This window comes from Heptranchias perlo, chromosome 1 (assembly GCF_035084215.1).
Source record: "Heptranchias perlo isolate sHepPer1 chromosome 1, sHepPer1.hap1, whole genome shotgun sequence".
NCBI lineage: Eukaryota > Metazoa > Chordata > Chondrichthyes > Hexanchiformes > Hexanchidae > Heptranchias > Heptranchias perlo.
The window spans coordinates 56,813,892-56,835,487 of NC_090325.1; the positions used below are offsets into that span (position 1 = coordinate 56,813,892).

General features: G+C 40.4%; 1 protein-coding gene across 1 annotated transcript in view; it reads left to right on the plus strand.

Annotated features, from left to right (window-relative positions):
- epg5 (ectopic P-granules autophagy protein 5 homolog (C. elegans)) overlaps nucleotides 1–21,596 on the plus strand; it is a 182,076-nt gene that overhangs the window by 39,183 nt on the left and 121,297 nt on the right. Inside the window, exons 13-16 of the mRNA XM_067985336.1 lie at nucleotides 3,570–3,710; nucleotides 5,244–5,408; nucleotides 10,419–10,541; nucleotides 15,929–16,188. Coding sequence (XP_067841437.1) covers nucleotides 3,570–3,710; nucleotides 5,244–5,408; nucleotides 10,419–10,541; nucleotides 15,929–16,188 — 689 coding nt within the window. The remainder of the gene's footprint in view (nucleotides 1–3,569; nucleotides 3,711–5,243; nucleotides 5,409–10,418; nucleotides 10,542–15,928; nucleotides 16,189–21,596) is intronic.

Consider the following 21,596-nt stretch of genomic DNA (forward strand, 5'->3'; position numbering starts at 1 on the left):
AAATAGACTTAATAAACATAAAAATGTAATACTTAATATAGTTCATGCAACTGTTTAATGTTAATTGTGAGTTGAAGGATAATCGGAGTGATTATTGTTAAAAGTATTTAGGTTTATGACCCTAAGTTGGTGCATATCCTGATGTACTGTCTATAAATACATAAAATGCCTGAGTGCATTTCTCACATTCAATTATCTTTATTGAATATGAACAGTCGGTGTCAAAGTGTATGAACTGCCATAGACTGTATTTAATAGTTTAAAAATGCCTTGCTTTCTCTGTTGTTCCAGTGGACAAATGTCCCATGTGCTGTAATACTGTGCCATACAGAGTTAAGATTCCAGGTTTGATTCTGAACCTATGTTGAAACTATCTCAGTCTGGATAGCAGTGGAATGCTATAAGCGGACCTTAGTGTCCTCAAGATAGGGAAGGAGAAAAATCAATCGTGGTCCCCATCCCTCATTGCTGTTCAGTGAACCTGGTGAAGTGTATCTGCTGCGTTAATTGATCCAAAACAAAAAGTCCAGATCGTACGATCTTTAAAAATTACTCATTCATTTTTTAGATATACGATATGGTGTATGGTTCATTTTAAATAAATTAACCAATTTTAGTTGATGTATTAAGATGTAAGAGCTGAAGTTACATTATATTGTGTGGATGGTTTCAAGCAGGATATTGGGAGATTTGTGTTGAGTAAATTTTAGCTAATCCTCTAATACTCATTGCACTTTTTTTTTTAAAAGATCATTGAGATGCATAATTGCTCCCAACATCCCTGATCTGGGTAGTGAAAAACACCAGAGTTCCTGCTTGTTGCCCATTGACTGCTGCTGGAAACTGTACATGTGACAATAGGATCTTGTGTGGCTGTGATAGCCCCTTTAAATTCCTGGTCCTTCTCTATTATTAAACCTCATTAAGCACTGTGTTTCTTTCTTGTTTCCTGTCTTTTTTACAAAACCCCATTGCTCACTTTTTCCTTCCTACTGCCTCTTTTTTTTCCCTGCAAAGAGCTGTTTTTCACCATTCTTTTTTCGGCTCTCCTTGTTTTTTCCCCCCAATACCATGTTTTCCACTGTTCTTTTTTGGAGGCTTCCCCACTTGCATCTTTTTGTTTGAAAATTTTCTTCCCACTATCTTTTTCTCAGTCCTGTTGGCAACTCTTCTTCTGAACACCGTTATCCACAATCTAACTATCTCACTTTGAATATCCGTACTCCTCAGTGCTCCAATCTCCCTAAGTAATCAATACTAGTTCCTCCATACCTCAATTCACTACCCATCTATCATTACAGTACCCTAATTATTAACTACCCTCCAACATCCTCAATTTTTTTAACAATACTTATGACCACGTAGTTCCTCACTTTCCCAACCCACTTAATTACTCCTATACCCCTCCCAAATCCATGCAAATGAAATGCCATCTGCACAAAATGCAGTCTTGTGTACCTCCACAAACGCCACAACACAGCAACTTCCTTAGCGACACCATGTCCTCTGAATTAATATAGACAATGTTTCAGGAGATTTCAGAACTACTTGCATTTGTATAGCACCTTTAATGTATAAAGACATCCCAAGCTGTTTAACAGAAGCATAATCAAAAAAAAGGATGTCAAGGCAAGGTAGGAGATATTGGGAGGGGCAACCAAAAGCTTGGTCAAAGAGATGGGTTATAAGGAGGGTCTTAAAGGAGGAGAAGAACATAGAGAGGTGGAGAGTTTAGGGAGGGAATTCTAGAGCATGGGTCCTAATGGCCATCATTGGTGGGGTGAAGAGAAGGGGGTGCACAAGAGGCCACAGACAGCAAAACAGAGAGTTTGGGGGGAGCGGTTGCAGGGCTGGAAGAAATTACCAAGATAAAGATGTGCAAAGCCATGAAGGATTTTTAAGCACTAAGATTTAAAAAAATTAAATTTGAGGCACTGAGGAACCAGGAGCTAATGTAGGTCAGCCAGGACCAGGGTGATGGGTGAGTGAGACTTTGTGGGATTTGATACAGGCAATAGCATTTTGGATGAGCTGACATTTACAGAGGGTGGAGGATGGAGGATGGGAGGCCAGCCAAGAAAGCTATTGGAAAGTTGAGTATGGAGGTGTCAATGGCATGGATGAGAAAATCAGCATCAGATGGGCTGAGGTAGGCACAGAGGTGGGTGATGTTACGGAGGTGGAAGTAGGCAGCCTTTGTGATAGAGAGAATATGGAGTTAGAAGCTCAGCTCGGAGCAAAATAGAACTCCGAGGTTGCAAACAGTCGGTCAGCCTGAGACAGTGACTGGGGAAGGGGATGGAATTGGTGGCAGAGTTTTGGAGTTTGTGGTGGGGGCCGAAGTCTTCCCAATGTTTAACTGGAGGAATTTGTGACTCATTCATGAGTGGTGTCAGATAAGCAGTCTGACAATACCGAGGTAGTGTGGTGGTCAAGAGTAGCAGTGGACAGGTAGAGAGGGTGCAGAAAAGATTTACTAGAATGGTTCCAGGGATGAAGGGACCTCAGTTACTTGGATAGACTGGAGAAGCTGGAGTTGTTCTCCTTAGAGCAGAGAAGGTTGAGAGGAGATTTGATAGAAGTGTTCAAAATCATGAAGGGTCTAGATAAAGTAAATAAAGAGAAAGTATTCCAATTGGCGGAAGTGTCGAGAACCAGAGGACACAGATTTAAGGTGATCAGCAAAAGAACCAAAGGCGACATGAGGAAAAACTTTTTTACATAGCGAGTAGTTATGATCTGGAATGCACTGCCTGAAATTATGATGTGGAGAAGTGTTACTTGTTCTTTGCTAAAGTAGTCTTAGAACTGATTCGAGTAGATTCAAGTGCAGCTGAATATTTTAAGCATATTTCACCATAAAATGCATTGGAATGGGGCTTGAGGGACATAATGATTATACATTCTGTTTTCATTTCTGAAATTTGGGCTCATATCTGGCTCATACCCGTGAAAGTTTCCTCTGCTAGCAATTAGGGTCCCACATGAAATGACTGAGCAGTCTGATCTCAATTCCCAGTTGCATGAGTTCATAGCTGGAGATTGGCAGATCTCATACAGGCCACATGGCTTTCAAAAATGAATTGGGTAAATACTTGAAGGGAAAAATTTGCAGAGCCATGGGGAAATAGCAGGGGAATAGGACTAACTGGATTGCTCTTACAAAGAGCCGGCATGGGCTCAATGGCCTCCTTCTGTGCTGCAACCATTCTCTGATTCTCTGATACATGTGAAAGCTGACCCTATGTCTGGATGATGACGCCAAGGGGCAGCATGTAGATGAAGATGCATAAGGGGTCAAGGATAGATCCTTGGGGCACTTCAGAGGTAATGGAGTGGGTTTGAGAAGAGAAGCCATTGCTGGAGATTCTCTGGTTACGACTGTACAGGTAAGAATGGAACCAAGTGAGACACATCCACTGAGTTAGACAATGGTGGAGTGGCATTGGAGGAGGATGGTGTGGCCAACTTTGTCAGAGGCTGCAGAGTGGTCGGGAAGGATGAGGGCAGATAATTCACTAGGATAATGTGTGTATATAAAATATGCCATGTGTTTTGTTCCCACATAGGTAGCTTATGTAAGTCTTTGCACCAGAGAAACCTTTTCCAAAGTTGGCCGGGAGCTTTTGGCCACAATTTCAACTGCTTATCCTCATATAATCTCTATACTTCTGAATCGTGTCCAAGAAACCATTGAGAAAGTTGGAATGGTATGTTCTGTTTTAACTTTGAACAAACTGCTAAAGTTTGTTCATAAACTAGTTGATCCATTTTGGTTGAAGAAATTGAACTTATGTCTCATTAATAGTGTGAACTACTAATATCTGGATGAATACAATTTAGATTTTTTTTATTATGATGCGGAAAAGTGTTACCTGTTCTTTGCTAAAGTAGAGCCTTAGAACTGATTCAAATAGATTCAAGTGCAGCTGAATATTTTAAGCATATTTCACCATAAAATGCATTGGAATGGGGCTTAAGTAATGATTATACATTCTGTTTTCATTTCTGAAATTTTGGCTCATATCTGGCTGAGATCAGTGAAAGTCCCCTCTGCTAGCAATTAGGGTCTCACATGAAATGACTGAGTAGTCTAATCTCAATTCCCAGTTGCATGAGTTCATAGCTGGAGATTGGCAGATCTCATACAGGTCACAAGAAAGCCTGATGTGGGAAGTAAACAAAAATTACACTGTCCCCCTTCAGTGCTGCTTGTTTAAGGTACAGTTACAGTACTTTATGGTGTCAGAATTGATGGAGCTTTTATTCTGTATTTCTACTGACCTGATAGTGTATCAAAAACAAAACCCACGAATGTAAGGAATCTGAAATAAAATCAGAAAATTCTGAAAATGCATAGCAGGCCCATCAGCATCTGAAAGCGAAATGACAACACATAAATGCATTTATATTGTTTGTGCTTCATAATGAGATAAATGATGAGCAAAAGATGGAAAATTAGAAGTTCTTTGCCCTTACTTGTCTTCCATATTTTCTACTTTCAATTCTAATATTTAGACTGCAGGTTATCACTAAAATATTTATCAAATGCTTTCCATGAATATCTTTAATATTCTACCAAAATAAATTACCAGCACTTGAAAAAATATGGCTGCTGAAAGTTATTGCTATAGTTACATTTGTGTTTCAAAATATATTGCTATAATTTTTATTTTAAAAAGCTATTTCTTTTCACAAAGACAGAACCCAACTTACAAGTCCTGTAACACTGTTTCTGCTGTTAATGGCATGATATGTGTATTTCTGCTTTGGAAATGTTATTATTGCCACTACTATTGCTGTCGTGAGTCATTTGTATTGGGAACAGGTTGTTACAGCTTTCAGTAGTGAGAGATAAATCCCAAAGTGGAATAAGAAGTCAAAATTCTACAGGGCAGCATGATATTGTCACTTTAAAAAGCCTATAAGATTACAATAGCAATTTAAGACAGTTAAGCAGTGAAACATTCAGAGTGAGATTATGAGTGTAGGACACGTATAACATTAGATTTTATGATTTGCACATCATGAATGGCTTTGTGCAACATGGGCACGAATCGGGCATTCGGACAGGGAAGTGCCCAAATTCCTGATAGGTACTTCCAGTGCACAGAGCTCTGCGCTGGGTGCCTGAATTAATAAAATCTACACTCTTAATACCTAGCTTGTAAAAGCTATTTACATTTTAAAATTGTAATTTTCTTTTGAGGAATAAAAAAAATTAAGAAAAGTTTTTGTTGTAGGTTTCTCTGTACCTATTTAAAGAACTTCCCCTGCACCTATGGAAAATCACCTCAACTGAAATGGGTATAATTCGTGATTGGCTTCTGAACTACAATTTATCTGCTGTGGAGAACAAGCTGGCTTGCATCATACTTGAAGGACTAAACTGGGGGCTTGACGAGCAGGTACGTTACAGGAATTCCAAGAGGGAATTTCATTAAAGGTTTACCAAAGCTTTATCATTAAACTCTGTGAGCCATCAGGGGAACCAATCAATTAGGTGTTGTGCTGTTTTTTAATGATAGGAATATCATACCACGTAATGCAGAATGTATACTGTTGCAAAGGTAGAATTGTGATTAAGCTGGCCTATACCCCTAAAACCAGAAAGTCTAATTGCTATAACTAAACACAGACTGAAGTCACTGGGTTCAATTGTTGTTTGGTCTGGTAATTTTGCATATTAGAACATGCTCGTCAGGTTCAGGTTTTAGCTTGGATATATCCAGCACTTTATAAACACTTTACATGTGTAACAGAGTTTACATTTGAGGTGTCATATTTGGGCACACTACCAATGTTTTTAATATTACTACTGGATTTTCCTGTGGTGTTGTGAATGGTAAGTCAGATGATATACTATTTTATAAGGACAGGAGCATTATAGTATATAATTTGCAATGTATTATTCTGTTGCTGAGGTGAGTCTGTATCCTTTTAAGGGCACAACATCTAGTTGTTAAGTAAAAACTGGGTTAGGTCAGAAATTAACTGCTTTTCAGGATGCAAGTCTGGCTTTTTTTGAAACTGTAATTAGGAACATAAGAACAGGAGTAGGCCATTTAGCCCCTCGAGCCTGTTCCACCATTCATTAAGATCATGGCTTATCTGTGACCTTACTCCATATACCCACCGTAGCCCCATATTCCTTAATACCTTTGGTTAATAAAAATCTATTCATCTCAGATTTAAAATTAACAATTGAGCTAGCATCAGCTGCCATTTGCGGAAGAGAGTTCCAAACTTCTACCACCCTTTGCGTGTAAAAGTGTTTCCTAAGTTCACACCTGAAAGTCCTGGCTCTAATTTTTAGGCTATGTCCCCTAGTCCCAGTCTCCCCAACCAGCAGAAATAGTTTCTCTCTATCTACCCTATCAGTTCCCCTCAAAAGCTTGAAAACTTTGATCAAATCACCCCTAAATCTTCTAAATTCCATGGAGTGCAACCCTAGTATGTAATTTCTCCTCGTAATTTAACCCTTGGAGTCCAGGTATCATTCTAGTAAATCTACGCTGTACTCCCTCCAAGGCCAATATATCCTTCCTGTGGTGCAGTGCCCAGAACTGAACACAGTATTCCAGGTGTGGACCAACCAGGGCTTTTGAAGAGCTGTAACATAACTTCTACTCCCTTGTATTCTAGTCCTCCAGATATAAAGGCCAGCATTCCATTAGTCTTTTTGATTATTTTCTGTACCTGTCCATGACATTTTAATGATCTATGTACATGGATCCCTAAGTCTCCACTGTTTCGAGCTTTTCACCATTCAGAAAGTACTCTGATGTATCCTTTTTAGGTCCAAAGTGGGTGACCTCACACTTGCCTACATTGAAATCCATTTGCCACAGTTTTGCCCATTCATATAATCTATTAATATCCCTCTAATTTTATGCTTCCATCTACACTGCTTATATTGCTGCCTATCTTTGTGTCATCGGCAAACTTGGATATGCGGCTCTCTATCCCGTTATCTAAGTCATTAATAAATACAATGAGTAGTTGAGGCCCCAACACAGATCCCTGTGGGACATCACTAGTCACATCCTGCCAATTTGAATACCTGCCCATTATCCCTACTCTCTGTCTCCTGCAGCTCAGCCAATTTCCTAATCAGGTCAGTAATTTGCCCTCAATTCCATGAGCTTCAACTTTAGCTAACAATCTCTTATGAGGGACTTTATCGAATGGCTTCTGGAAGTCCTTATAAACAACATCCATAGACATTCTCCTGTCCACTACTTTAGTCACCTTTCAAAAAAAATGCAATCAGGTTGGTCAGGCCTTTACAAATCCATGCTGGCTATTTCTGATCAGCTGAAAATATTCAAGGTGTTCAGTCACTCTGGCCTTAATTATAGACTCTAGTAATTTCCCGACAATAAATGTTAGGCTAACTGGCCTATAATTCCCTGGTTTCCCTCTCTCATCTTAGCTAAGGCCAACCAGAGGTTACAGACATTCAGGCTCATGTGTAAATGTACTTTCAATTGCTGGGGGACTTTGTACATTTCAAATGACTGCCCATTTTTTTTGCAAGTGTGGAAAGAAAATGTAGTGTTATTATACTACTAGCAAATCTCTTGTGGCATTGCTCACGGTCAGGTTACACAGCTGCAAGGGAGGGTACTGCATGTGGAAGTGACAGAATGGTGTACATCTCCAGTGAAAGAATGTAGTAAGAAGTTTCTCAGGACTTCTGCCCAGTGACAGTGACACAAGTGTTTCTTGGTGATATTTATAAATATCTCAGAATTCTCAGTATGAACAAAATAAAATGCCACGTTTGTTTGTTTTTTCTTTCTCTCTCGCGCTCTCATTAAAATTTGATTTTCTTGGAAAACCGTACTTGAAAAATAGTTCTAAAATTCAATTCTTATACACAGCTCTTATTTTGAAATTGTAAGAAAATCCAGAGTGTAAAAAGGTCATGCAGCTTATCAAGGCCGTTCCATCTAGAGACGATGTAGAATTACTCTATTGTGGACTTCTCTCCCTCAGCATGTACCGATCCCCCTTTTTTAGGGGACACTGATTTCTTTCTCTGAACTCCACTTGGGTGAAAAAAAATCAGTCAGTACTGTTAAATGGATCCGTAACATTCAGTCATGCTTCTCAATATATATGGGTCGAAATAGGTCTTTTTCTGGAAATTCGTTCCATATATTCACAACTCTGGAGGGTGAAGGTTTTTCTAATCGCTAACCTTGATCAATGCTTGTGAATTTTGTAGTTGAGTCTTCTAGGTCTGTGCTTCTTTCCAAGATTAATAGCTTGTTTACTTTCATTATTTTGAAGATCTATATCACACTTCTGCTCCGTTTTCTCCAGTAAAAGTAAGTTAGAGCCTTTCTTCATAACTTAGTTCTCTAAGGCATAGGGTTATTCTAGTCACTCTCCTTTGACTCCTTTCTATTGCACCTATACATATTTACATAACCATACTCCAGAATTCACTATTCATTTACACATTGTCAATGAGCAATTTCAAAATTTGCAAATGACACCAAACTGGGGAATATAGCTAAAACTGAAAGATCTACAACAAAATATAAGACGACATTAATAAACTTGCAGAATGGGCGTGTAATTGGCAAATAAATTTCAATATAGATAAGTGTGAAGTGGTGCATTTTGGTAGGAGGAATAAGGAAGCCACATACCGCTTGGGAAATAAGCATCTAAATGGGGTAGAGGAGCAAAGGGATCTAGGGGTACAGACCTCCACAAATCATTAAATGTATCAACGTGGGTTAACAAGGCCATAAAAATGCAAACAAAGCACTGGGGTTCATTTCTAGAGGAATAGGATTGAAAAGCAGAGAGGTTATGTTAAATTTGTTGGGAACTTTGGTTAGACCACACTTAGAGTACTGTGTACATTTCTGGTCTCCATATTACAAAAATGATATAGAGGCACTGGAGAAGGTGCAAAAAAAGATCTACAAGGATGATACCAGAACTGAGAGGTTATAACTATCAGGAAAGACTAAACAGGCTTGGGCTCCTTTCTATAGAAAAGAGAGGGCTGAGGGGTGACCTAATAGAGGTCTTCAAAATTATGATGGTGGGTAGATGTAGGGAAGATGTTTTCACTTATGGAAGAGTCCAAAACTAGAACACACAATATAGTCACCAATAAATCCAGTAGGGAACTTAGGAGAAACTTCTTTACCCAGAGAGTGGTTAGAATGTGGAACTCGCTACCACATGGAGCAATTGAGGCGAATAGCATAGATTCATTTAAGGGGAAACTAGATAAGTGCATGAGGGAAAAAGGAATAGAAGGATATGCTGATAGGGTTAGATGAAGCAGGGTGAGAGGAGTCTCGGGTGAAGCATAAATTCCGGCATAGACCATTTGGACCGGATGGCTTGTTTCTGTGCTGTAAATTCTATATAATCAGTTCCAAGTCCTTTCCCTTTTTGACTTCTGTCAGTGGCAACCTATTCATGTCATACTCGTATTTACTCTTTCTACATACATTATCCTGCATGTATCTACATTCAAATCTATCTGCTGTGTTTCAGTATATCTACATAATTGATCCAAGTCTCTCTCGAGATTGGCTCCTTTTTACTTGTCATCTACCTGCAGAACATTTGTCATCAGCAAATTTAATAACACTACTGCAGACGTCCTAGTTCATGTCCTTCACAAATACTGAAAATAGCACGGGTTCCAGAACAGATTCCTGTGGAACTCTACTGGTTATTTTTGCCCAGGTAGAGCATTCTCATTTATCACCACCCTCTGTCTTCTCTTGCCAAATCAGTTCTCTATCTAAACAGGATTGTGCAGAAATTACAATATGGAAGCAGGCCATTTGACTCAACCAGTCCATGTTGGTGTTTATCCTCTGTATCAGCAGTAGTCCCAATCCCATGTACTCGCTCTATTCCCATATCCCTTTATTCCCCTTTCCTTCAACCAGCTATCTAACCTACCCTTAAATATCTTGATAATTTTGTCACCTATTCCATGAGCCTTATGCTTCCTTACCAGCTTCACACGAGGTACTTCATTAAATACCTTGAAAATCCAAACATCTACTGGCTTACTCTTATCTACGTGCATAGTTCTTTGTAGCCAAAAGAAAAAGACAGTTCCAGGTGACACTCCTTTTCAACTGAGAAAAGATAAAAGAAGTTCAAGGTCTACAGTACATTTTTAAAAAGGCAGTTATAGGGGACCTCTTCAGACATATAAAATACTATATTAGTTCAAATGAAACCAAGAAAGTAGCACATGAGGATATACAATCAGATTAGTGAAAAGTAAATTTAATTGGACATGAGGGACTTTAGAGTTTGCTGTAATCTGCTGGGCAGGAAATGAGGTACCTTGTACATATTATAACAGTATCTGTATATATTATAACAGTATCTCCGAGTTAATACTTTTATTTATTTTTCAGCAATCAACTCTCGCTCTTGACCCTTCTCTTCATACCGAAGTAGCATTGATGGTTCTAGAAGCATATCAGAAGTACCTCACTGACAAGCCTTATAGTGGATTCATCTCAGAAAGCATAAAGCAGGTAACATATGTAGAAATCCAGCTAGTTGGATAATCTTATAAAATATATATGTAAATTCTCCATTTTTCCCTTTGCAGATTTTAATTTGCAAAAATATTTAGACAAAATTCCTTGACTTTAGACATTTCCATAAGAAATGACGCCTACACTGCATTTGCTCACTGCAAAGCCTGTCAAATATAAGGAATGTACTTTTATCAATTTTGTAAGTGATTTCAAAATATGTTTATGGATGTCAACATTAAAGATTTGGACAAATTAATGCTTGGGAGTATAGGGGTGTACCATATGAATATTTTACGAGTTTTTATTCTCCTGACTTTTAGCGCTGTGTTAAGGTCAAGTGGGGAAAAAAATCAGTTTCAGTTTTGTTCAAACTGCATTAGACTTCAGACTTTTTTGGGGGGTGGTAGTAAAGTTCATAGTTGACTTTTTATTAAACTTTGTGTTAAAGACATGATGTGCAAAGAAATATCTCTCCATTTGTGAATATTGACTTGGCATAATTTGAATTTTTTTTGCCAATTTATAGTAAACTGTTTCCTCAACTATACTGCCAACTATTCAAACACATAAAACATTGACATAGTAGTTCACACAATGCTAAGTAAGCCTTTAATAAGAATATGTATTTTGCTTAAATTCATTAAGGTGCGGAGAACTGTGCATCAGTCTGCAACTGTAAACACTGATTTATCCCCTCAGAAAGCTTAGAAAATGGAAATTTGAAGTGCAATTTTGTCACATTAGACTCTTAACAATCTTCTATTTTTCAAAAGAAATTAATTACCCCAATAGCTCTGAAAATTGAGAATTTCACCAGGCTTCATATATTTTTAAAAATATATCCCTTTTAGCAACTTTATTATTCAGTTTGATTGTGATACATCTGTTTTATTTAAGCTGTCTTGCTTCTATTCATGGTGTGGCTTTCTGCTATCTATGATTATCTTCTCCTTTTCTCCCAGTACTTTTGATGTCCTTGACTACCCCATCACTGCTTTTGTTATGTTTTTAATTTGTGGAAGGTTCTTCGCTGCTGCCAATCCAATAAAATTATAAAATTAAGTATATAGAATCACAGTATGAGGCTGAGTTATCACTGTTTGCTATGATTTGGCCCCAATGCCGACAGCAAACAAAGAGCGACTTTGATTTTATAGTAATGCGGTAGGTCCGCTCATTGTTCAAACACCATTGTTGAGTGATATCCTGTCTGTCTTGCTGTTGTAGAAAACTGCAATGCAGTTTTCTCCATTATATGTGAGCTTTCTTGTATCTCCAGTATTTTCTTACGCCATGTGTTTTGCCCTTTGAAAAAGGAACTGAAGTTTTATCCCAAAGTTACTGAGATGTTTCTGGTATCTTTGTATATAACAAAGGCTACAACTGGCATTCACGTCACTTCTTTTTGGTGCTTTCCCATCAGCTATTATTTTATCTGTGTGAATTCTGTTACTGATTCAAAATAACAGTGAAATAACAGGCTGTCCATCTAAATCAGATCATTCCAGCTCAGATTGCAAAACTGAAGCAGTAAGATACAAAGCATGGGTGTTAACCTTTCTCCTACAGCCACTTCCCTTTGTGAAATGCTTCAGAAGGGCATGTCATGCTTGACCAACCGTATAAAATTATTTGAAGAAATTAGAGGATAGATAAAGAAAATGCAGTGGATTTCATTCATGCGGATTTTCAAAAATATAATGGCACATTGAATAAGAAGGATTTGATTACACAAGTAAAGAGCTGGTTGGAGGGCAGTAAGCAAGGATAAGGGTAAAAAGAAGTTTATTGGACTGGAGAGATTTAGTGAGTTGGGGCCATTTTATTTTCTGTATGCTTAAATGATCTTGGCTTAGGAATCAAGGGAACAATATCGAAATTTGTTGATACCAAATTGCAGGGCGTGACAAATAGTGACGCGAACTATGAAAGACTGCAGGAGAACAATAGATAGAATAACAGATGGGCAATAGATGGTTGGTGCAGTTCAATGTCAAAGAAATGTCAAATAATACATTGAACATTTTACCATTTAAGGAAATGCATCTGCTCTTTTGTCTGTATAAATCTACTCTTCTGTCCATATAAACAGACAGATGTTGGTGCAAGTACCAACTGGTGTTGGTACTTTTTATTAAACACAAAGTATTGCTGCAAGAAGTACATATGCATAGAAATACATGAGAATTACAACATGGAAACAGCCATTCGACCCACATTCAGTGTTTACCCTCCAAACAAGCAAATAGTCCTAATCCCATTTACACACCCTGTTTCCATATCCTTTTATCCCCTTTTCCTCCATCCACCTATTCAATCTAATGTTGAGCGATGACATAAGTTCTGCCTCAACCACAGATTGCTGAAAGACTAGTGTAATACAATGATGCATGTATATACATGTGTACACATGTGCAAGAATAATTTCTGAATTTGGATGGTACAAACTCAGAAGCAGCTGCAAATTATTCTCTGCTATTTTCACAAAATGTGCAACTTTAATTTTATCTGTGTTGATCTTCATTTGCCACATATGTCTGTTCACTCCCTTAATCTGTCTATATCCTCCTGCAATTTCCTGTACTTGCAGTTAACCATGCCTCCCAATTTAGTATCGTCTGAAAATTTTAATACTGTTCCCTGTATGACCACAACAACGTGCATTTATATAGCGCCTTTAATGTAGTTAAATGTCCCAAGACTACCACACCCATATCATTTTTCAGCCAGTTTTGTGAAAGGGAAATCGTGTTTGACTAATTTATTAGAATTCTTTGAGGAAGTGACAAGCAACGTCGATAAAGGGGATCCTGTGGATGTGGTGTACTTGGATTTCCAGAATGCTTTTGACAAGGTGCCACATCAAAAGCTACTACACAAAATAAGAGCTCATGGTGTAAGGGGTAACATATTAGCATGGATAAAGGATTGGTTAGCTAACAGGAAACAGAGAATAGGCATAAATGGATCATTTTCAGGTTGGCAAGATGTAACGAGTGGAGTGCCACAGGGATCAGTGCCTCAACTATTTACAATCTATATCAATGACTTGGATGAAGGGTCTGAATGTATGGTTGCTAAATTTGCTGATGACACAAAGGTAGGTAGGAAAGTAAGTTGTGAAGAGGACATAAGGCGTCTGTAAAGGAATATAGATAGGTTAAGTGAGTGGGCAAAAATTTGGCAGATGGAGTATAATGTGGGAAAATGTGAACTTGTCCAGTTTAGCAGGAGGAATAGAAAAGCAGTATATTATTTAAATGGAGAGAGATTGCAAAACTCTGAGGTACAGAGGGATCTGGGTGTCCTAGTACACGAATCACAAAAAGTTAGTATGCAGGTACAGCAAGTGATTAGGAAGGCAAATGGAATGTTGTCATTTATTGCAAGGGGAATGGAATATAAAAGTAGAGATGTTTTGCCACAGTTGTACAGGGCATTGGTGAGACCACATTGAGAATACTGTGTACAGTTTTGGTCTCCTTATTTAAGAAAGGACATAATTGCTTTGGAGGCAGATCAGAGAAGATTCACTCGACTGATTCCTGGGATGAGGGGGTTATCTTATGAGGAAAGGTTGGACAAGTTGGGCTGGTATACATTGGGGTTTAGAAGATTGAGAGGTGATCTTATTGAAACATGTAAGATCCTGAGGGGACTTGAAGGGGTAGATGCTGAAAGGATGTTTCCCCTTGTGTTGTGGGAGAGACTAGAAGTAGGGGCCACAGTTTAAAAATAAGGGGTCTCCCATTTAAGACAGAGATGAGGAGAAATGTTTTCTCTGAGGGTTGTGAGTCTGTGGAACTCCCTTCCCCAGAGAGTGGTGGAGGCAGGGTCATTGAATATTTTTAAGGTTAAGTTAGTTAGATTCCTGATTAACAAGGGAGTCAAAGGTTATAGTAGGTAGACGGGAAAGTGGGGTTGAGGTCACAATCAGATCAGCCATGATCTTATCAAATGGCAGAGCAAGCTCGAGGGGCCGAATGGCCTACTCCTGCTCTTAATTCATATACACACACACACACACACACACACACACACACAAACGTGTGTGTGTGTGTGTGTGTGTGACCTGCTCTTGTAGCTACAGTATTTATATGGCTGGTCCAGTTAAGTTTCTGGTCAGTGGTGAGCCCTAGGATATTGACGGTGGGGGATTCGGAGATGTTAATGCCATTGAATGTCAAGGGGAGGTGGTTATTGCCTGGCACTGACCTGGCACGAATGTTACTTGCCACTTATCAGCCCAAGCCTGGATGTTGTCCAGGTCTTGCTGCATGCGGGCACGGACTGCTTCATTACCCACTCCTAGCATCTGTTGTGAACCCTCTAAAGGACACAGTTTAACCATTTTTTTTATATAGCAGCAGATCTTTGAAATAAAAATTCGTACTAATCATACCAGCTTTCTGCCTGAGAAGGAGGATGCATCAAAAACAACAATTTCTGATTGTTAAATGCACTCCAGTTTTTTATATAAATCTGCTGCTTTCAACAAATTGTTTCTTTTGGAAAAGTAGAAACCTAAACTTGAGTGTACAGATTAATTGGAGTTTAAGTTGTAATGCAAAGGTAGTGTTGTACTTTTATCAACTGGACTGGTAGCGGGGACCACACTTCAACTGCTCCTAGTACTCAAGTTTTGATTTTTTGAAATCTTAAAAAGAGCAATTTAACAAATTTGTTAATAGCAGAATTTTTAGTTTATATTCCCATTAGTCATTATTCTAGCTTTCCCCGAAAGCAGAACTGTATTTCAATAGTAATCTGCAATTCTTGCATTCAGCACAATTTCTCAGTATTATCTGCAACTGTTTTATGATTTTATACTAAATTTCTCATGATTAATCACTAGCCTTGATTACAACATCAAACTGCATTTTGAATGTATCTACTATTTTGCCTAGTAGATTATTCCAATTGCTCTCTGCTTCCTTTTTTTTTAATCAACTTTTTATCCAGCCCCACGTTCTACCTTGGAATTGTTACAGCTTTTAGTTTAGTTAGAAATTTTTCATGTGGAACTTTGTTGAAAAGTTTCCTGAAAGTCCACATAAACTATATCATAGAGAAATTCTTCTTTCCACTTAATTTGTAACCGAAAGGCCAGTTCTAACGCATTGCACCATTTAGTCACTCTCAGGTCAAATTTCAAGATGATTCTTCAAAAAAGACCTTGAAGTATATTATTTCTTCCCAGATGTGACAATAACATCTAACCTTTTTTATTTATATTCATATATGTATTACAGCAATTCTATTTAACGCAGTAAACTAAACTTCTATTTGTGTTAAAAGGATTTGTGATTATTAAACTCTCAATGTCTTATGCTAATCAGTATTCATATTAAACTTTTTGATTTTCTTTTGTTTAATTTTAGGTTTCATACTTGGCTAATGTTGTTCGTCTGGGTCAGACTCCTGAGGCCTTATTTAATCACTGGGCATGGGAATTGGTTGTCAGATTGAAGCTACGCAATAATGATCCATGCAATGACCAGGGTTGGTCACCTATTAACAACTCCCTTACTGCACCTGAAATTAATGAGTCACTCGCCCTCCATCCTCTCGCTAAAGCTGTAAAAGCTGGCATTCCTATTGGTTGTTATCTTGCACTGTCAATAACATCAATAGGTCACAGGTATGATGCGCACGGTGTATGTCATATTAGAGTGCATTACTAACCAAACCTCTTAAAATAAAATAGTTACTACAAAGAACTATCATTGTTCTTCATTCATTAATCTTCCAGTCAATAGAGCTGCTATGTAATCCAACATGAGAGGTCAAGAAACGTGATCCCTTTTAATATTTCCATGTGATCTCTCCTCTTCCTCCTCCTCTGAGATGTGTGATACTTCATCACTGAACTGCTCTTCAGTTATTTTCTCCTGTCTGCCAATACTGTCATACTTTTGCACTATGTTTGGGAATTTTTCACTGCAGGATTTCTTGCACTTCTCGTCTTCGTCTTTTCCTGTTCCTTCACCTTGTTCACTTTGTTTGCCTTGCTGCTCCTGCTCCAGAGGCAGTGATCCATGCTAGGGCATGGTTCCATGGGCAGCAGTCCTCTATTCTTCATGTGTAATCATGATAGCTATCAAAACCAAGTCCAATTCTATGCTCCCCTAACATTGACAGTTTATTGAATACTAGATATCAATCAGGAAAGTGTTTTTTTTTCCTTTACAGCCTTTTTAAGACTTCAGAGTAAGTTATTTTCTAAATAGTGAAAGCAACTACACTTAAGATAATGTAGCTGTAACATCCTTTTATATATTGTGAAAGATGGAAATTAATATATACTCAAAAGCAAAATACTGTGGATGCTGGAAATCTGAAATAGAAACGGAAAATGCAGGAGAAGCTCAGCAAGTCGGGCAGCATCTGTGCAGAAAGAAACAGAGTTAACGTTTCAGGTCGAAGACCTTTCGTCAGAACGATGCTTGCAGAGCTTCTCCAGCATTTTCTGCAATTAATATGTACCGTTGCACCAGATTTTGCTGTAGCAGGGCATCTAATGGCATCTGCCATTAGTTAGACTTGCCCATGCACCCTTCAGCACTTAGTATCAACTAAGTTGCTGAAAGTGCGAGCTGATAACGACGAAGCGAGGGAAACGGGGCATCTGGGACCTGAGTGAACAGGACAGCCAACAGTGTATCTCTTCAACTAATCAGATTTAAGGATTGGGAAATAAACAGTGAAAGGACTGAGAAATAGGGTGAATTAAAGGGGGTGACTTCAATGTCAAATCAGATTTGGAAAGAAACAAGGAGAGGGAAAGAAAGATTGGATTAAGAGAGAGAAAAAAAAAAGAGACAAAGGAAAAGTAAGAAAATTACACAGAATTACATAGAATGTGCAGCACAGAAACAGGCTATTCGGCCCAACAGGTCCGTGCCAGTGTTAACATCTAAAACAATTCACAGCTTAAAGGAATGAGACTCCATGCTTATAATAGTTAATTTTTGGTGCCAGAGAGGTTGATTGGCAGTCGTTAACTCTATTCCCTTTCCCAGTTTCTCCATCTCAGTCGCATCTGGTCTGACGATGCCACCTTCCACATCTGGTTCACTAATGTCCTTTAGGGAAGGAAACCCGCTGTCTTTACCCAGCCTGGCCTACATGTGACTCCAGATCCACAGCAATGCGGTTGATTCTTAATCGCCCTGTGAAATGGCCTAGCAAGCCACTCTGTTCATAGAATCATAGAAAATTTACGGCACAGAAGGAGGCTATTCGGCCCACCGTGTCCGCGCCAGCTGAGAAACGAGCCACCCAGCCTAATCCCACTTTCCTGCATTTAGTCCATAGCCCTGCAGGTCACGGTGCTTCAGGTGCACATCCAGGTATTTTTTAAATGAGTTTCTGCCTCTACCACCCTCTCAGGCAGTGAGTTCCAGACCCCCACCACCTTCTGGGTGAAAAAATATTTCCTCATTTCCACTCTAATCCTTCTACCAATCACTTTGAACCTATCCTTCCTGATTATTGATCCCTCCGCTAAGATAAGTAGGTCCTGTCTATCCACTCTAGGCCCCTCATAATTTTGTGCACCTCGATCAAATCACCCCTCAGCCGCCTCTGTTCCAAGGAAAACAACCCCAGCATATCCAATCCATCATCGTAGCTAAAATTCTCCAGTCCTGGCAACATCTTTGTAAATCTCCCGTGCACCCTCTCGAGTGCAATTACATCCTTCCTATAATGTGGTGACCAGAACTGTGCACAGTACTCAAGCTGTGGCCTAACTAGTGTTTTATATAGTTCCAGCATAACATCCCTGCTTTTATATTCTACACCTCGGCTAATAAAGGAAAGCATTCTATATGCCTTCTTAACCACTTTATCTACCTGTCCTGCTACTCTCAGGGATCTGTGGACATGCACTCCAAAGTCCCTCACTTCCTCGATACCTCTCAGTATCCTCCCATTTATTGTGTATTCCCTTGCCTTATTTGCCCTCCCCAAATACATTACCTTACACTTCTCCGGATTGAACTCCATTTGCCACTTTTCTGCCCATCTGACCAGTCCATTGATATCTTCCTGCAGTCTACAGCTTTCCTGCTCACTATCAACCACACTGCCTATCTTTGTGTCATCCGCAAATTTCTTAATCATGCCCCCTACGTTTAAGTCCAAATCGTTAATGTATACCACAAAAAGCAAAGGACCTAGTACCGAGCCCTGTCGCGTCCCACTGGAAACAGCCTTCCAGTCGCAAAAACACCCGTCGACCATTTCCCCTTGCTTCCTGCCACTGAGCCAATTTTGGATCCAATTTGCTGCAGTCCCTTAGATCCCCTGGGCCTTAACTTTTTTGACCAGTCTGCCATGTGGGACCTTGTCAAAAGCCTTGCTAAAATCCATGTGGACTACATCAATTGCGCTACCCTCATCGATCCTCCTTGTCACCACCTCGAAAAATTCAATCAAGTTAGTCAGACACGACCTCCCCTTAACAAATCCGTGCTGACTGCCCTTGATTAGTCTATGCCTTTCTAAGTGACAGTTTATCCTGTCCCTCAGAATTGATTCCAATAATTTGCCCATCACCAAGATGTACAATCTCGCTACAGAAAGTCACAATAAGAATAAAACCGGATGGACCACCCAGCATCGGACCACTAGACACCGGACGCGACAAAGGCAAACCAAGCCCAGTCGACCCTGCAAAGTCCTCCTCACTAATATCTGGGGACTTGTGCCAAAATTGGGACAGCTGTCCCACAGACTAGTCAAGCAATAGCCTGACATAGCCATACTCACAGAATCATACCTTTCAGCTAACGTCCCAGAATCTTGCATCACTATTCCTGGGTATGTCCTGTCCCACTGGCAAGACAGACCCACCAGAGGTGGCGGTACAGTGGTATCAGGAGGGAGTGGCCCTGGGAGTCCTCAACATTGACTCCAGCCCCCATGAAATCTCATGGCATTAGGTCAAACATGGGCAAGGAAACCACCTACCACCCTCCCTCAGCTGATGAATCAGTCCTCCTCCATGTTGAGCACGACTTGGAGGAAGCACCGAGGGTAGCAAGGGGCACAGAATGTGCTCTGGGTGGGGGACTTCAGTGTCCATCACCAAGAGTGGCTCAGTTGCACCGCTACAGACCGAGCTGGCCGAGTCCTGAAGGACATAGCTGCCAGACTGGGCCTGCGGCAGTTAGGCAAGCGAACCAACACGAGGGAAAATTCTACTTGACCTCGTCCTCCACCTGTCGCAGATGCATCTGTCCATGACAGTATTGGTAGGAGTGACCACCGCACAGTTCTTGGGACTTTGTCTCCACGCCTTCCCACTGAGGACACCATCCAACGTGTTGTGTGGCACTACCACCGTGCTAAATGGGATCGATTCCGAACAGATCTAGCAGCTCAAAACTGGACGTCCATGAGACACTGGGCCATCAGCAGCAGCAGAATTGTATTCCGGCACAATCTGTAACCTCATTGCCTGGCATATTCCTCACTCTACCATTACCAACAAGCCAGGGGATCAACCCTGGTTCAACGAGGAGTGCAGAAGAGCATGCCAGGAGCAGCACCAGGCGTACCTAAAAATGAGGTGCCAACCTGGTGAAGCTACAACAAAGGACTCCATGCATGATCTACAGCAGAAGCAACATGCTATAGACAGAGCTAAGCAATTCCACAACCAACGGATCAGATCAAAGCTCTGCAGTCCTGCCACATCCAGTCGTGAATGGTGGTGGACCATTCAACAACTAATGGGAGGAGGAGGCTCCATGAACATCCCCATCCTCAATGATGGCAGAATCCAGCACGAACGCAAAAGACAAGGCTGAAGCATTTGCAACCACTTTCAGCCAGAAGTGCCGAGTGGATGATCCATCTCAGCCTCCTACCGCTATCCCCACCATCACAGAAACCAGTCTTCAGCAAATTCGATTCACTCCACGTGATACCAAGAAACGGCTGAGTGCACTGGATACAGCAAAGACTATGGGCCCCGACAACATCCCAGGTGTAGTGCTGAAGACTTGTGCTCCAGAACTAGCCGTGCCTCTAGTCAAACTGTTGCAGTACAGCTACAACACTGGCATCTACCAGACAATGTGGAAAATTGCCAGGTATGTCCTGTCCACAAAAAGCAGGACAAATCCAATCCAGCCAATTACCGCCCTATCAGTCTACTCTCAATCATCAGCAAAGTGATGGAAGGTGTCGTCGACAGTGCTATCAAGCGGCACATACTCACTAGTAACCTGCTCACCGATGCTCAGTTTGGGTTCCGCCAGGAGCACTCTGCTCCAGACCTCATTACAGCCTTGGTCCAAACATGGACAAAAGAGCTGAATTCCAGAGGTGAGGTGAGAGTGCCCTTGATATCAAGGCAGCATTTGACCGAGTGTGGCACCAAGAAGCCCTAGTAAAATTGAAGTCAATAAGAATCGGGGAAATCTCTCCAGTGGCTGGAGCCATACCTAGCACAAAGGAAGATGTTAGTGGTTGTTGGAGGCCAATCATCTCAGCCCCAGGACATTGCTGCAGGAGTTCCTCAGGGCAGTGTCCTAGGCCCAACCATCTTCAGCTGCTTCATCAATGATCTTCCCTCCATCATAAGGTCAGAAATGGGGATGTTCGCTGATTGCACAGTGTTCAGTTCCATTCGCAACCCCTCAGATAATGAAGCGGTACGTGCCCACATGCAGCAAGACCTGGACAACATCTTGGGCCGATAAGTGGCAAGTAACATTCACGCCAGACAAGTGCCAGGCAATGACCATCTCCAACAAGAGAGAGTCTAACCACTTCCCTTTGACATTCAACGGCATTACCATTGCCGAATCCCCCACCATCAATATCCTGGGGCTCACCATTGACCAGAAACTTAACTGGACCAGCCACATAAATACTGTGATGCAAGAGCAGGTCAGAGGCTGGGTATTCTGTGGCGAGTGACTCACCTCCTGACTCCCCAAAGCCTTTCCACCATCTATAAGGCACAAGTCAGGAGTGTGATGGAATACTCTCCACTTGCCTGGATGAGTGCAGCTCCAACAACACTCAAGAAGC